We start from the raw sequence: 17,487 nt of genomic DNA on the forward strand, positions 1-17,487 counted from the left end.
TGGACCAAAATGCACTGGTCTCAATGTTTCCCAATTAACTGGAATCCACTTTATTACAAACACCCAAGGTCCCAGTACTGATCCCTGTGGAACACAATCAGTTGAGGACCTTCACAGAATAACACTCTTCCACCATTACCCTCTGTGTTCTGTGAACAAGGTAATTCTGAATCCAGTCCACCAAGTCACAGTGGATTCTATGTTTCTTAATTTTCTGGGTCAGCCTAACATACAAGTACACCTCTTCCAGTTCCATCAATCAGACTCTAATCAGAAGATGATGTAGGAACCAAAAAAGGAGTGAGGCTTACTGGCTCATTAGATCTTGGGAATTCCTCCTCAATATTAAATTCATAGACCACCGAGGCATCAGATCTTTTCTTGAAGTTGACACATTTTGTTCTGAATCTGATCAACTTTGTGGATAAAAAATTTCATAATGTTCACCTAGTTTGCTTCTGCCAGTGCATCAAGTGAAGTAAATACTGATTTCATGGTTCTTCTTCCTCCATAATCCTTTTCTTCCCTTAACCTTGGAGTCATTGATTTTAAGTTCAGTCTTCTGCTCTTCCTATAGATGATAGTGAGCCAACATGAGGTAGTTGGCAGTGACAACCAGAATGTCATCAGGTGCAGACATTTGGGGACACAAACAAATGTCTAACCAGACAGAGCTATTGTATTACTGAAATGCTCCATCTCCAGGTAACTAAATATATTGCATCTTTCATTGTTTCAGTTAAAGAGTATTGACATGGGGTTAATCGGTTTGTTGATTTCTCTTCTGGACAGCAGCCAGCTATTCATTCTTCAGAACTGGAATGAAGTGTTTTGGACATTACATTTATCCTCAGATAAATACCCACCATCTCTTTGAGTTCACTGATGAAATCAAAATGGTGAGGTGGAGATAATGTCTCCCCCAAAGGAGGTGTAAGGTGCTCCTCCCTTCCGCTAGCCTGCAGGTCACCTTGGGCAAGCTGTACCATCTGCTTAGACCCCCCCCCCCTCCACCGATCAGGGTCACATGAAGATTTGGGGAAATACATTTAGGACACAGGCGAAGAGGAACTGACGTTCCCAGAGAGTGGTGAATCTGTGGAATTCTCTGCCCAATGAAGCAGTGGAGACTGCCTCAGTAAATACATTTAAGACAAGGTTGGATAGATTTTTGCATAGTTGGAAGAATTAAGGGCCATGTGGAAAAGTCAGTTAGGTGGAAATGAGTCCATGGACAGACCAGCCATGATCTTATTAAATGGCAGAGCAGTCTCAATGAACCAGATGGCCTACTCCTGCTCCTATTTCTATGGGAGCAGGTGGTGGATGGTTGTATGAGCAGCTGGTGCACATCCTAAGTCCTGTTTATGGGGCCACTGACATAGGACAGACAATCTCTGACAGGTATTGATAATATCCATCACATAAAGACACTGCCCATAAGAAGGCAATGATAACCCACTTCTGTAGAAAAATTTTCCAAGAACAATCGTGGTCAAAGAACATGTAATACAGCAAGGAACATAATGATGATGATGATGAAGAAGTTGCCTTAGCACAGAAGAATTTTGTTAACAGCAATCTTTGCCTCTGACATGTCCCTTCATTGCACCCACTGCCAACTGTTGCCGGGATTTCTCTGAGGTCACTGTCCGGGATGTGAGGATCCACAAGATGATTGTTTTCCCTTCTTGAAAGCTCTGATTATTCTCAGTCATCTCCCAATATTTATCCCCTGACTGGTTCGTAGAGGATTTGTTTTATTTTAAATCTATTACTATATTCATAATATTTGCCAAATGTATATAATACAAAATATTCCTCTGTTACTAAAAGCAGTCCAAGGTATGACATTTTATTTATATTAGGTCAGCATGGCATCGTTTTCTTTATACTTATTTCTGAAGCAAAAAGCATGAGGGGTTTTAGACATCACAGTCCCTTGCTGTGTATTAGCATGAGGGTTCAGACTGGCCTTTGGCAGCAGTTGCATCAGATTTCAGCCTGCTCCTCTGTGCTTGAGTACCTAACTGCAGGTCCATACAGAAAGGTCAGTGAGTCAGCTCATCACAGCAGCTCCAGCAAAGTTGAACAACTTCAACAGTGAACACAAACTAAACAAAAACACAAAACATAAATGCGAGATGTACACAGGTGGAATGATCACTTTCAAAGATGTAACATAGGAGGTTGTAGAAGTGAAAACGGTAGGATTATACACTGTAAATAACCTTCTACATTCCACAATGACATCAAGACTGATGAAAAACAGAACATCCATAAATCAAATCATGCTGCTTCGGCCGAGGCTCAGATATGGATTGTTCAACAGACTTGTCCCTGAAAAAAAAGCAACGTAGCCTATATTATTAGTATAATCCAAAAAAAATGTAAAATGGAATCCAAGCAAAGAATTTTATGCAAGAAAATTATTCATCTATAAATTACACTTTCAGCTGTTGTAAAAGTATGACATACTGCCTTTAGCTGCTGCTGAAATACGTTTGCCACTGCCCTGTGAAATATAAGTTGTGTTAGGTAGGTAGCTGGTTACTATCCTCGTAATGCAAAACCCTTCACAGATGCTCACCATCTAATGTAAGTGATTCTGTTGATGGAGATGAACCCATTGTTTGAATTAATTCTTCAGACTGTGATCTGTTCCTGGAAACATATCCATCCACTTCTAACTCCATTGACTCACCAATTCTCCTGACAGAAAAAAAGACATTTGTTCCAGGTAAGTAAAGCATCTCAGACACTAGAACTTATGCTTTCAAGAGCATAGTTTTGTTTACCTGTCTATACTGATACTAGAAGCACTTTTTGACAGTGGCTGATGCTGTAGTGAAGAATCTCGTTTGAGAGCAGATATTCCAACAGGTAAAGAACAAGATGTGGTATTCAGTGATTGTGATGGAGGATCCTTAAGTGAATTGGCTATTGAAACAACAAAAAAAAAAGTTTTAATAGTTTAATACTAAGCAAGTCAGACTGTTAACAAAGCTAGTGGCCAAAGCAAATATCTTTGAATCTGGGACAGTCTAATACAAGTAATTGGTAGCAGACTGAAAATCTTCAAAGAAAGAAAAGCTGCATACTAATGTAATCTCGAATGGCACAGCTGATAAAAAGAGCATTCTTATTACTGTCTATATGAAACAGTGTTCAGATCTAATTCATTAAAATGATAACAGCCTGAAGATCTTATATTCACTCCTCCAAGACAGTGACCTGCTCTGTGACACCTAAACATTTATACTTGTGGTAATGTTTCCAGAACACCCCAATCTCATATATGTAAAAGGTACCCCATCTTTCACCTCTTGGCAGCTCAAACAATTTAAAAGGGACCATTAAAGAACAGAAGCAGCCTTGACATACAAGTCCAAGGATCCTGAATGTGACTGTACAAGCAGATAAAGTGTTGAGGGAGACACAAGAGATACTTGCACTTACTGGCTAGTGAGTAGAATACAAGAGCAAGAAATTTATGGTACAACTTTATCAAGAAGCGACCAGCGCATAGCTGAAATATGGCCAAAGAAAAGCATGATTACATGGGGAGGGTGCAGATGAGATGGAGTAATTTGTTTATGAGGAGATATGAGATAGGTCTTCCCCCCCACCCCCCTTGGAGTAGCAGAGGCCAAGATGGAACCTGATTGAGGTGGACACAGTTATGAGGGATTTAAATAGGTTAGAGAGTAGGAAATGTTACCTCACTGCAAAGGTGTCCAAAATCAGAGAACATTTGTTTATATTATGGGTTACAAGGTTTAGAAGGGATATGGCAAAGCTATTTCACCCAGGCGATGACTGAAATCTGGAACACACTGCACAGGATGTGGGCTCCAGATTTACAAGTCTCTCTGCATTACTATCCTCATCTGGACCACAACATTTTTAAGGGTAACTCATAGCAGTATAGATGTGTAAACAAATACAGCACAAGGACCCAGCACTGCAGGTCTCCAATCCTGCATTCCTAATGGATTGCAGCTCTTTTGTCAAAACCTCTGATCTCAGGGAGAAAAAAAATCCATTCAACCCAATTACTACACTATTAATGTTATATTATGGTTCCAGATCTTTTCAACCAGCAATGGTCTTTAACGATGATTGATCACAAATAAATCACGCATATTGTTAAAAATATGAAACCTCAGTTGCTGGAAAACAAGATGAGAAGCTGGACCATGGTGGCATCAATGAAGATTGAGTGCTGTAATTTGCTATTACATTCTCGTTCCATTCTAGCTGATTAGCACAAGAAAATAGCCAAGGAAAATATCAGGCAATATGATGGCAAGCTGATAGACAGATTTAATTTCACAGCTTTGATGGATCTATTCATACTTACAATGCACACAATGGGCTGGTTTGCTTCTGGAAATCATGTTATATTTGTCATGAGGTTTCTGCTGAAAAGAAAACAAATTTTAAGAGAATAAAATAAGGATGCTGGTGCGGGTTTTGCTGATATTGGGAGAAACCTGCAAGAAGCAATTCAGAACTGCTGGCATTTACCTGTTAACTGTCAGCAAATTCAGGATTCCATGCATACAAACATAGAAGCTTGAACCTTACTCTCCAACAGTCAGTGCCCTATCTATAGTCTACTGCACCATTGGGCTCCCCATGAAATCAAGCAGTATAGCTTAATCTTGCTGAACTTCAGCATCTAAACTGGGGAAACAGATTCTCATGTACTGAGTCGGGCTTTTTTAAATTCCTTTGTTACTTTAGGATTATTTAATGATTTTAATTTATTTCATATGTTTTGTTTTTGTGCTTTAAGGCAATCCATTCCTCAAAAATTTCCGCACAGGTACCCAATGCAACCCACACATAATTTTAAAGGTCATCTTTAAGTTTCTGTACTCATACAGATAAAAGTGCCAAACTACTTAATTTTCACAAACAGCTGTAATGTTTCAGTTCTAATACTGCTTCTGCAAACAGTTTGCAGTTTTGTACATGGAAAGGTTTAAGGCTCTTGAATATACACCCAGTGGCTACCTTATTAGGCACACCTGTACACCTGATTGTTAGTGCAAATATGTAATTAGACAATCATGTGGCAGCAACTCAATGCATAAAAGCAAGCAGACATGGTTAAAAGGTTCAGTTGATGATCAGACCAAACATCAGAATGGAGAAGAAACTTGATATAAGTGACATTGACTGTGAAATGATTGCTGGAGCCAGACAGATGGTTTGATCTCAGAAACTGCTGACCTGCTGGGATTTTCACGCACAACATTCTCAAAGGTTTCAAAGGCACATTTAATGTCAAAGAAATGTATACAATATACACACCAGCATTAAAAAGCATCGGCACCCGCCACCGAGCACTCAAGCGTGAGCAAAGCAACAGCAAAGACACAGACTTGCAGTTACCCCAAAGACTTCGCGTTTCACCTGGCATTGGACATACCACAGGCTCTCTCTCTCCCTAATAAGGGAGAAAGTGGTGTCTCTGTTTTCACAGTTTAAATTTTCTCTAGAGCTTTGTTATGTGTCAACATTTTTTTATTGCGAGCGTCATTTTAAGCGCCTGGATGAGGCCGATGAATGATGTCATTATAACAAAATACGGACAGGTTTCTGGAACATTCAGCAAAGAAGGAACAGCGGACTGCGAGCTACCAGCAGGAGAGCGAGCTGGGTGGAGATAGCTGAAGAGTTCGCTACAGCAGCGGACGAGTCTAATCCTTCTTCGTGTCCAGAGGATTGTGATAATTAGCGGCACACAGTGCATACTGGACACGTGACTATCACTTCACATGATCCGAACTTCTGAAGTATTCCTTTGGAGGCCACATTTTGTTAACCCATACATGGATTTGGGTGTGTTAGGTGGCGAGCACCTGTGTTAAGGAATATTCTGTGACTGACACCTTGTAATATCCCTAGGTGGATTTTGGACTACTCAACGTCTGGAATCTGCTGTGACTGCTATCTTGTTTTCCTGGCGTAGATCCTCTGGAATTTTCCGTGATCACCGCCTCGTGTCATCTTAGTGTGGATTTACAAGTTTCTTTCCCCCACCTGTTTCCATGGATTTTTGGAATCATCTGAATTGCCATTTCTGGGACTGTGTTTGAGTAAGATTTGAGAAGAACTGTTCCCAAACCTCACACCAGATGTGAGCCACAAAATGCATAGCACTGTTAATTTTTGTTTAGGGGAGTAATTTGATTAATTGTCTGTATTTTGGGTAGATACTGAAAATATAGTTGTTTAACATTAAAACTGTGTCTGGGGTCTATTGCTGCTGGTACATAACAGTTTACAAAGAATCAACACGTACAACACGCTGGCGGAACTCAGCAGGTTGGGCAGTATCCGTGGAAACGAACAGTCAATGTTTCAGGCCGAGACCCTTCATCAGGACTGAAGAGGGAGGGGGCAGGGGCCCTATAAAGAAGGTGGGGGGAGGGTGGGAAGGAGAAGGCTGGTAGGTGCCAGGTGAAAAACCAATAAGAGGAAAGATCATGGGGTGGGGGAGGGGAAGCAGGGAGGGGATGGGCAGGAAAGGAGAAGAAGGAATGTAAGGTGAAAGCACTGTGTAGTAGAAGGCGGCAGAATCATGAGAGAGGTGATAAGTGGCTGGAGGAGGAGGCAGAGTGAAACTGGGATGGGGAGGGGAGATGGAGGGAATTACCGGAAGTTGGAGAATTCAATGTTCATGCCAAGGGGCTGGAGACGACCCAGACGGTATAAGAGGTGTTGCTCCTCCAACCTGAGTTTGGCCTCATCGTGGCAGTAGAGGAGGCCATGTATGGTGACCTCTCACCTGGCACTTATCCCTGCAAGCGTAAATGCTACACCTGTCCCTACATCTCCTCTCTTACCACCATTCAGGGCCCCAAACAGTCCTTCCAGGTGAGGCAACACTTCACTTGTGAGTCTGTTGGAGTCATTTATTGCATCCGGTGCTCCCAGTGCGGCCTCCTCTACACTGGCGAGACCCAACTCCCGGTTGCCACCCACTTCAACTCTGCTTCACGTATCCATTCGAATATGTCCATATTCTCTACTGCCATGATGAGGCCAAACTCAGGTTGGAGGAGCAACACCTCTTATACGGTCTGGGTAGTCTCCTGCCCCTTGGCATGAACATCGAATTCTCCAATTTCCGGTAATACCCTCCTTCTCCCTTCCCCCATCCCAGTTTCACTCTGCCTCCTCTTCCAGCTGCCTATCGCTTCCCTCATGATTCTGCCTTCTTCTAATACCCATAGTGCTTTCCCCTTACATTCTTTCTTCACCTTTCCTGCCTATCCCCTCCCTGCTTCCCCTCCCCCACCCCTTGATCTATCCTCTGATTGGTTTTTCACCTGGCACCTTCCACCCTCCTCCCACCTTCTTCATAGGGCCCCTGCCCCCTCCCTCTTCAGTCCTGGTGAAGGGTCTCAGCCCGAAACGTTCTCTGTTCATTTCCGTGGATGCTGCCCGACCTGCTGAGTTCCTCCAGCGTGTTGTACGTGTTGCTTTGACCCCAGCATCTGCAGTGTACTTTGTTGTTTACAAAGAATGGTGCAAAATGCAAAAATAAAAGAAAACGATCTATTTGGGGGCAGTCCTGTGGGTGAAAATGCCTTACTAATAAGGGAGCTCAAAAGAAGAGTGGCCAGACTGACAAGAAGGCAACAGTAACTCAAATAAACATGCTGTACAACAGTGGTGCCAGAGTAGAGAGAAGTACAGCACCAAAACAGGCCTCTCGGCCCATCTTGCCTGTGCTGAAATAATTTAAACATCCTATTCCTATCAATCAGCACTGGGACCATAGCTCTCTACATTTCTGCTATCCATTTACCCATCCAGATTTCTCTTAAACGTTGAAATTGAGCTTGCACACACCACTTGTGTTGGCAGCTCATTCCACACTCTCACAACCCTTTGAGTAAAGTAGTTTCCCTTCACGTTCCCCTTTAACTTCTCACCTTTGACCCTTAACCCCTAACTTCTGGTTGCAGTTCCACCCAGCTTCAGAGGAAAAAGTCTGCCTGTGTTTACCCTATCTATACCCCTTATAATTTTGTATACCTCTATCAAATCGCCTCTCAATCTTCTCTGTTCTAAAGAACACAGCTCTAACCTATTCAATCTTTCCTTGTAACTCAGGTCCTCCAGAACCAGCAGAACAGCATCTCTAATGCACAATGTGTCAAGCTTTGAAGCGGATGGGCCACAGCAGTAGAAGACCACACCAGGTTCCACTCCGTTACCTAATAAGTTGCCACTGAGTGTATTTCAAAGTCAGGACTTTTTGTGACTTAGCAGAGAATCTCCTGATGCCAGCATTGTCCTCCATGACAGATGAGATTACTAGAGGAGTTGTTGGTATGACTCAGGGCAAGACTGCACTGCATCCTGGAAGTGGTGCACACTACAGCCATGGTACAGAGTGGCAGAGAAAGTGAATAATTAAACTTGTGGATAGAATGCCTATCAATTAAATCTCTTTAGATATCACTCAGTTAGGCTATTTTACCCTGGACAGTGTTGAGCTCTTCATGTGACCAGAACTAGAATCATCCAGGCAAGTTATGACTATTGCATCACCTACAGATCTGAGGGTGGTGAGGAGTTTTGCATCATCAGGATGTATATTCACTCAGTGCAACATATCTGACCTCTGACCTGCCTAGTAGTTATTGACTGCTCCAGTTAACTTTTTGTTTAATAGTGAGCCCTAGGATTATGAGGATAGAACCTAACAAAAGACATATGATTAGGATTAATCACCACTTACTTTTCATCACCAAGTCAAAACTAGAAAGTTACTAACATAAAGGAATGAATCTTAAGAAGGCTCACTCCAGTTCCTTCAAAAGCCTAAATCTATTCTGAAATTGTCATTGGCACTTACTTGATGCTTTGTTTTGGTACACACAGGGACAGAATCTCGGCAGCTTTTATGAACATTCATGGAACAATCTGGAAAAGGAAACATATAACGAAAAAGAAAAATTTGTAAATGTGTTGAGACTTAAAAACACATAACGTATTTGTCAAAGCAAATATGACAAAATTTTATCTTAGTTTTTCCTTGACAGACTTGCAAAACACCCTGTTTTCTTCATTATTTTTCTTTCACTAATTTTGTATTAATTCAAATATTATTTTTTAGTTGCCCAAGAGGGACTTGATGGGGCAGATGAATAAACAATATTAAGAGAATGGGCAACCACAATTTATCCTGGTTAATTCATGGTCTGGATGAAAAGACTCAAGGCTTTCAGTGCCATTATTAAAACTCCTACTCCATCTTAAGCATCAAGGGTGCACAAATACATACAAGCTAGTGGGACAGCACCCTTTTTCAAAGGAGGCTTTGGGAACATCATTGAAGCATTTCTTCCGTCCTCTTGATAATCTATTACCTATGATGGAGCTCAGAATACAGTTCAGGAAGTTTGATGTTGGGCATAAAAATGACATATCCTGCAAGATGGAGACAGTTAAATGCAATTAAGGTGGACATGTTGGCTTGGGGAATATGTTGACATTGACTCATCTTCTATCCCTCAGGAGCTGCACCAGATATTGAAGGTGAAGTTCACCACTGACTCCACTGTATCAGCAGAATCTTAGGGCATTATAGGAAATGCATTTTCGAGTGCATGAAGTTCAACAAACCCAGCACAAAATTTATACTCTATTCAGTGACAGTGATGAGCACAAAGATGTCTCCTGTATGCTTTAGAGGCATAGCATGTACTTCAAGCAGGGGAGGAATACCAGCAACACTCTCACCACAAGATCCACCGTCAGTATCTGTTCACAGGCCAATGTTGCCAGCACTAGGACAGATACTCCACTTTCAGGCTAGTCAGTCACACCTGTGTTGATGACTGCAAGAACAGGCAGACCTTGGTTCCCTTCCCATCCCTCCAGTGAACAACCACAATCCTCTCCACACTACTTCTTCATCACCTTCCTCAGAAGCGTTATAAAAATATAAACTTAGAAGAGTGGCTTCCATTTCTCATTTTCATCTTTGTATCGAAGGAGTTGATGTTTTTTGAGTGGGACTATGGGATTCTGAACAGTTTCACCTGCTCGATCATTAGAAATGCTGCATAAGAATTTTTGAGATTTTCCAGTACTACATCAGGTTATATTTTATATCTTGGCATTGGCCATATCAGAGTAAATATTAAAAAGTTGTGTATGGTTGAATAGTGACAAATTGATCACATAACTGTCTCAGGAACACCAGAACATAAGATTCTTCTCATAAGTGAAATGATTGCTACTCACTGAAGCACTGCAGAACATCTTTTCCACCAACAAACTTGTCACAAACCAAGCATTGCACTGTCCCTGAAATAACCCCTGCAACAAATTGATGGGCATTGTTCCATTTCTCTTTTTCCTTGGTCTCTTTATGTTTTCCCTGTTAAAATCAATGTTGGAAATGGGAATTAAATCACAAAGAGCCTGAATATGCATGAAAAAACAACTAAGCATGAAGACTTAAATTTCAGTTCAGTGATAACATGGTAACAGGTTGTAGTGTTAACTGTTGCTTCCAATGCACCTTTGCTTGATTGAGAAAAAGGTCACAACCTCAGAACTGATGTGAACTCATGGTCCATCAGGCACCAGCGATCCCTGACTTCCTGGGTACTTCTGAGACCTTACCTACCTCACTGGGTGAGCCAAGGCACAGGAAAAATACCACCACTGCACTTTGCACAAAATCCTCTAATTTCACTGGAAGGATATGCAAACTGATGTCAGTGTGGTCTCCCATGGCATCCACAGCACTGAGGCCCTAGTTACTCTCAGCATATAATGGTGTGCTGACCATGTCACTTGCATGCCCTGCTGAAACAGGCACTTAATTCTGAGTACTGCTGTGGCAGGAAACATCCAAGTGTACAGAGATAATGGTTCAAAGATGTGCTCAAAATTTCATTGAAGAAATGCAATATTTCCACTCTCACCTGCCTTTCAATTTTTTTCCAATTAGAAAAGGAAATTTTGAGCTGGTATTGAGAACCTCAAGTCATACAACAGAAACACCACCCTCTGATTAAAGAACTTTTTCTTCATCTCCATTCTATGTTGTCGTCCCTCTATTCTGAGGTTGTATCCTCTTGTCCTAGACTCCTCCACTATAGGAAACACTCTCTCCACATCCACTCTATCTGGACATTCAACATTTGATAGTTACAATGAGATCACCTCTCATTCTTCCAGTGAGTATGGGGCCAGAGTCATCAAACGCATCTCATGCAATAACCTTTCAATCCCGGAATCATACTCGTGAAACTCCCCTGATGTCAGCACATCCTTTCTTAGATGAGAGGCCCAAAACTGCTCACAATACTCCAAGTGAGGCCTCACCAGTGCCTTATAAAGCCTCAGTATTATATCCCTGCTTTTATATTCTAGTCCTCTCGAAATGCATGCCAACTTTACATTTGCTTCCTCACCACAGACAGCAAGGTACTCCTTAGGGAGTACTCCTGCATGAGGACTCCCAAGCCCCCTTGCACCTCTGATTTTTGAATATTCTCGCTGTTTAGAAAATAGCTACACTTTCATTCCTTCCACCAAAGTGCATGACCATACACTGTATTCCATCTGCCAGTTCTTTACCCATTCTTCTAACCTGTCTAAGTCCCGCAGCCCTGCTGATTTCTCAACACTACCAACCCCTCCACCTTTCTTCCTATTATCCACAAACTTGGCCACAAAGCCATCAATTTTGTCATCTAAATCATTGACATAGAATGTAAAAAGAAGCGATCCCAACCCTGAACAATGTGGAACATCACTAGTCATCAGCAGCCAGTCAGAAAAGACTCCATTTATTCCCACTCTTTGTCTCCTGCCAATCAGCCAATCCTCTATCCATACTCTCTCTCCTTTAATATCATGGGCTCTTATCTTGTTAAGCAGCCTCATTTGTGACACCTTATCAAAGGCCTTCTGAAAATCCAAGTACACAACATCCATTGATTCTCCTTAGTCTATCCTCCTCATGGAATTACAACAGATTTGTCAGGCAAGCCTTTCCTTTAAGGAAGCCATGCTGACTTTGGCCTATTTTATCATGTGCCTCCAAGTACCCTGAAACCTCATCCTTAAGTGGATTCCAAGATCTTCCTGACCACTGAAGTCAGGCTAACTGATCCTTTTCTGACTCTCACCCTTCTTGAAGAGTGGAGTGATATTTTCCAGACCTCCAGAACCATGCCAGAATCTAATAATTCCTGAAAGATAATTACTAATGCCCCCACAGTCTCTTCAGCATTTCAAACATCTTTCGGAGCCCTGGGATGTAGTCCATCTGGTCCAGGTGACTTATCTACCTTCAGACCTTTCAGCTTCCCAAGCACTTTCTCCCTCGTAACAGCAACTGGTACTCACTTCTGCCTCTGGCACTCTCAAACTTCTGACATACTGCTAGTGTCTTCCACAGTCAGTACTGATGCAAACTACTTACTCAGTTCATCTGCCATCTCTAATGGTGCTACAGATTATCTACCTTATTCTGCATACTGTATTTATTCAACTATAACACCATCACTCCTGTATTCGTCACTTTTCTCAATTCTGTCCCTTTGTTGCCCTTCATCCCGTCCCACTGACTGCAAATTTGCCCTGTTATCTGCCTGTTCTTCCCAAGAGTCTCACTCCACGCTGCACCTGTCTGTGTACAGAGCAGATAAGGTGCATTCAGTGTGAACAGTTTGTATTCTAATTGCTTTAAAGAATAGTCACTTAACCTTTACTGAAAGACTACGTCCACACTAGACCTGATAAATCCGTAACCAAAGCTTTTCCTCTTCGTTTTGACCCTCTGTCCACACTGAAATGGCATTTTCCTCCCCTGAAAACGGAAATTTTCAGAAACGCTCTCCAGAGTGAGTAAATCGGAAAATGCCTAATACCCGGCATAGTGTGTATGGGGTAACCGGCTATTTTTAAAACCGTTGTCACGACCTTCCAGAACGGGGCATTTCATTGTTTTCCTGAACACAACCTCCAACACCACAACAATATCTGACAATAGATGTGTAACAGCCTAATGTAACGTTGTGGAAATACAAGATAACACTTATGAAGATATGTTTTATACATTTAACAAGGTGCTTTATTAATGTATTGCTTGTGCAAACATTCAATAGATGCAATTGTTAATTTTTGCCCACTAACTCATTTTATTAAATACAGCAAAATAATTCACAAAAACATGGCAAAAGTAAAGGCAAACAAATAAAGTAACAGCAAATTTCACTTTTGCCCAGTAGCAAGCCTTATTGCATTTAGTTGTAGCTGTCATCCCTTACATCGGTGAAGAGGCTATGGCTGTAGGAAATGTTTCTGGACAAACGTGCACCAAGTCTTTCGTCTGGCAATTTCCTTTTAAGTTTTTCTAGTCTGTAACCAAATCTTTCGTTTGCTCTTCCCTTGTTTTCTGTGTGTCCTGCGCATGCCCAGTAGGAGAAGATTCGCCCAAATATCCATTTCAATGTGGACAGAGGTATTTTTAAGAATGCCTAGTGTGGATGCCTGTCGTTCTTACGCGAAACCAGCGTTTTCAAAGTTACCCGGTCTAGTGTGGACGTAGCCTTAGTCAATTGATTGAACTATGTTAATTTCCCCATTGTTTCCCATTCACTGGACACAAAGGTAATGACATTAAATCAATTAAGTCACAAAAATACAGTTGGAAGAATAAACTTATTGGTCATTAGTTTGCAGACAGAACTGTAGCATAGCGGTTAGTATAATGCTATTGCAGTGCCGGTGGAGAGGGTCAATTTTGCCGCTGTCTGTAAGGAGTTTGTACGTTCTTCCTGTGATCTTGTGGGTTTCCTGCAGGTGTTTCCTCCCACAGTCCAAAGACTTAAGGGTTAGTAAGTTAATTGGTCACATGGGTGTAATTGGGTGGTGCAGGCTCATTGGACCTGCAGGTGCTGTTACCATACTAAATAAACTTACTGTCAATGACCTGCTCCTATGCTTATCATAGTCCATTGGGAAGAGTAGAGTTTTAATTAAAATTTTTGGATTTGGGAGCTACTGCAAACACCAGGATTTATTGCTCATCTTTAACGGCCCTTGAGAAGTTGGCATGGACTTGCTTTCTTAAATCACAGCAGTTTTGGTGAAGCTAATCCCACAGAGTCATTGGGTAGGAAGTTCCAGTGTACAGACCCAGCTAAATGAGGGGAAGGTATTTCCAAATTAGGATTATGTTCCTACATTCATGCTGCTGTTGCCCTTCATGGTGCGAGTGGTCAGGGGTTATTAAGAAGTAAATCAGTTTTGCCCTTAACACCCATTGATTAGGGTACCTTGTTCTATGGGTCAACATCAGAATTCAGTGGACGGATCAATAGGAAAAATAAGTGGCCAACATATTTGTGATTCTGTGATCACGCTGGACCGAATATGCTAGTACATAACGCCAACTATTCTGTGCCTTGCATATAAGGCTAGTCAATACTACTGAACTGACTGCAGGCACAAAATATTCAAGGGCGGTCTGTTTCTCTAGACTGCAGGTATCAACACAAACAGAAAATTATGTACATAAAAAGCCCACAACATGGGAAAGGTTAGGATTTTTGTGTTATGAAAATTATTCAAAACCAAAAGAAATTAAACAGAAAATCTAAAAATCCAGGCACTCTTAAACAACTGCCTCAGCAGTATTACTGATGTTTGACAGATCAAGTACTGTGGAAGATGAAGCTAGTTGTTGCTATAGTGTTTTTAATTGATATTAACTGATCAATTTGAAATATTTAAAATAACTTGATTAAATCTAGGTAATACATAGATTCAGTATCAAATTACGTTCCAAGTATCCATCGACCTAAATGAATCAAGACCACGTCTGATCAGGCATATAAATATGTAATATTACCAGACCACATGACATTGGTTGTAACGGGGAGACAATTAACAATTCAATAAAATGAATAACTATTATCTACCTTGCCCTTGTTTCGGGTGCTTGTCATTCTGTTCTTGAGGAAACTGAATGTACGGCTCACTTTATATTTCTCAGTCTCTGCTTTTGAAGGAATAATATATTTGTCCCATACTTCTTCTTCAATTCTGTAGGAAAGTAGCATTAGGCCAAGTTCTTTTGACTGAACAGAATTTCAAAATTTGACTTACGGCTTAATTCTTTACAAAGCAAAATGAAACAAACCACTTTCAAAGGCTTAGTCAGTTGACTTGTTCACTGCTGAACTACAAAGACCATGATTCCATCCCTGATTTATACATTCTAACCCAATGTAGCCAGATAAGCAATGGAGACTTAGTTTATACAGCTGACCTCAGTGCTCCTGTCCTGCAATCACAATGGGATTATGCTGAGTGGTCATTGTGTGTGAACAGATAAAGTTTGTGCATAGTCTTGATAATTGAAAAGGGTCCAACAGTTGCTGTTTCGGCTCAGGCATGAATAAAGCCTAAAAGAGGTGAATAGCTAAAGACATTCATTTCATTACACAATAGCAAACAAGTTAGGGGAGTGGAAGAAACAACTATTGAGAGTACATGGGAAAGAAAAATTCTGTCACAAATTAATTTTCCAAAATCTTATCAGACCCATTTATAATGTACTATAGAAAAATACATTCGGGATTCTTCATGATGAAAGTCATATTTAGTTACCAATAGCATGGAGGTGCAAGAACATAACAGAACGCGAAGAACTACTGCAAGTGACTTACAATTTTAACTCAAATAGGTTTAGCATGCTCAGTTTGAGAAGATGGATGACACATATAGTAGTCATCCTGTAGTATAGCAAACTTTCAAAATCTATCTTTGAACAACTAAGGAAAGTTAGGCAGGAATTAGGCTGGCAGGGGATGTCCCAAAAGGCCCTGATTAACTTGTGCAACGCAGCAGGCCAGGCAGCATCTGCAGGGAGAAGCGCTGTCGACGTTTCGGGCCAAGACCCTTCATCAGGACTCCTGACGAAGGGTCTTGGCCCAAAATGTCGACAGTGCTTCTCCTTATAGATGTTGCCTGGCCTGCTGTGTTTCACCAGCATGTTGTGTGTGTTGCTTGAATTTCCAGCATCTGCCAATCTCCTCGTTTTTGCTGATTAATTTGTAACTCTGTACCAAGGTTCTCATTCTGTAAGACATATGTTCTGTAAGACTTGTGTTGATATATTAATGCTTAATTTGCATTATAGAACCATGCAGCTCAATCTAAAGGTGATGATAACAGAATGTTGTGTGGCCAAGCAGATAAAACAGCATCTCATGCTTCTTAATGCATTAACAAATTCTAAATTTTAAAAGTACCTGCAACACCAGAAAAAAGATACTTTCTCAGCACTTTGATTTTAGAAACTGCTGCTCTCTGACATTTTTTAAAGTATCAATAAACTGGACATGGATCTATCAAATATGATCCTGATGTATGCAATAAATTTACCATTCTTATCTCTGATTTATGTAATCATTGGCAAAGTAAAGCAGCAAGACAATTAACATACATAAGGCATTGCTTGCAGCTATCAACAAGTTAATGTTTCAGTCCCCTTACCCTATTCACAATCTTTTCTGTCACAATGATGCATGCACCTCACTGTCAATAAACCTCCTGCAAGTGGGAGCTAATCTTCGAAATTAATGGTCACTGATCAAGATTTTAAACCTGGCACAAAATTCTTGGTGGTACTGATTCACAGCAGGGCACCTCAAGGCACTGGGGAAACCATCTCTATAAAATCCTCCATATGTATTTAAGGATAAGTACATTAGCATCAGTTCCTACTCCCAGACCAATATTCTCTGCCAAATAAATATTCACAGAGTTAGGCTTAAGTTGTAAATATACTTGGTCAGATCCATTGAGCAGGCCACATTGTTTGAACAAAGACACAAAATACCGCAGATGCTGGAATCTGCAGCAACAAACAATCTGCTGGAGGAACACAGCAGGTTGAACAGCATCTGTGGGTAGAAGTGAACTGTTAACAGTTTGGGTCAAAACACTGCATCAGGAGTAATCCTGCAATGCATCAGGGAGGCAAAATATTACATGTGCCATGTGTTTCAGGGGGTAGTCACTCCCCTTAGATTAAATGCTTTGGAGTTGACACACAGTCAGGAACAGGACTGCCAGCAAGCCAAGTTCAGGATCCTGATGAGAGCCCTAAGGAGGCCTGGTCCAATTGATCTGAGGTTTTTGCAAGCCCTGCAGGTAAACGCGGAGACTACGTGGGGAATGAACAAACTGTCCTCTGAATCATGGTACAAGATGCCATTCAAGTGTGGTGAGATTAAAGAAAGGAGGTTCTATCCAGTTCGGGGATAGACACAGTCACCTGCAATTAAGAAAGAGGCCTTAAAGCTATTTATAATACTCAGGAATGTCACCTTGGGCTAGATTTGAACAGAATGGGAAGAATTAGATCCAACTCACACAGGTACCTAAGCTTGATGGTACACGGAGATAACACTGACACAATGA

At 41.2% G+C, this 17,487-nt stretch overlaps 1 protein-coding gene across 9 annotated transcripts in view; it reads right to left on the reverse strand.

Annotated features, from left to right (window-relative positions):
- The window catches only part of arhgef28a (Rho guanine nucleotide exchange factor (GEF) 28a), a 390,430-nt gene that overhangs the window by 119,135 nt on the left and 253,808 nt on the right, over positions 1-17,487 (reverse strand). For 7 of the 9 annotated variants that reach the window (XM_059974562.1, XM_059974561.1, XM_059974559.1 and 4 more), the window contains 6 exons: positions 14,979-15,102; positions 10,279-10,414; positions 8,885-8,952; positions 4,364-4,424; positions 2,799-2,940; positions 2,591-2,712 (listed from right to left, as the gene is read on the reverse strand). In XM_059974562.1, coding sequence (XP_059830545.1) covers positions 2,591-2,712; positions 2,799-2,940; positions 4,364-4,424; positions 8,885-8,952; positions 10,279-10,414; positions 14,979-15,102 — 653 coding nt within the window. The remainder of the gene's footprint in view (positions 1-2,590; positions 2,713-2,798; positions 2,941-4,363; positions 4,425-8,884; positions 8,953-10,278; positions 10,415-14,978; positions 15,103-17,487) is intronic. The other 2 variants (XM_059974555.1, XM_059974558.1) reach the window with 1 other exon arrangement.

This window comes from Hypanus sabinus, chromosome 7 (genome assembly GCF_030144855.1).
Source record: "Hypanus sabinus isolate sHypSab1 chromosome 7, sHypSab1.hap1, whole genome shotgun sequence".
NCBI classification, from domain to species: domain Eukaryota; kingdom Metazoa; phylum Chordata; class Chondrichthyes; order Myliobatiformes; family Dasyatidae; genus Hypanus; species Hypanus sabinus.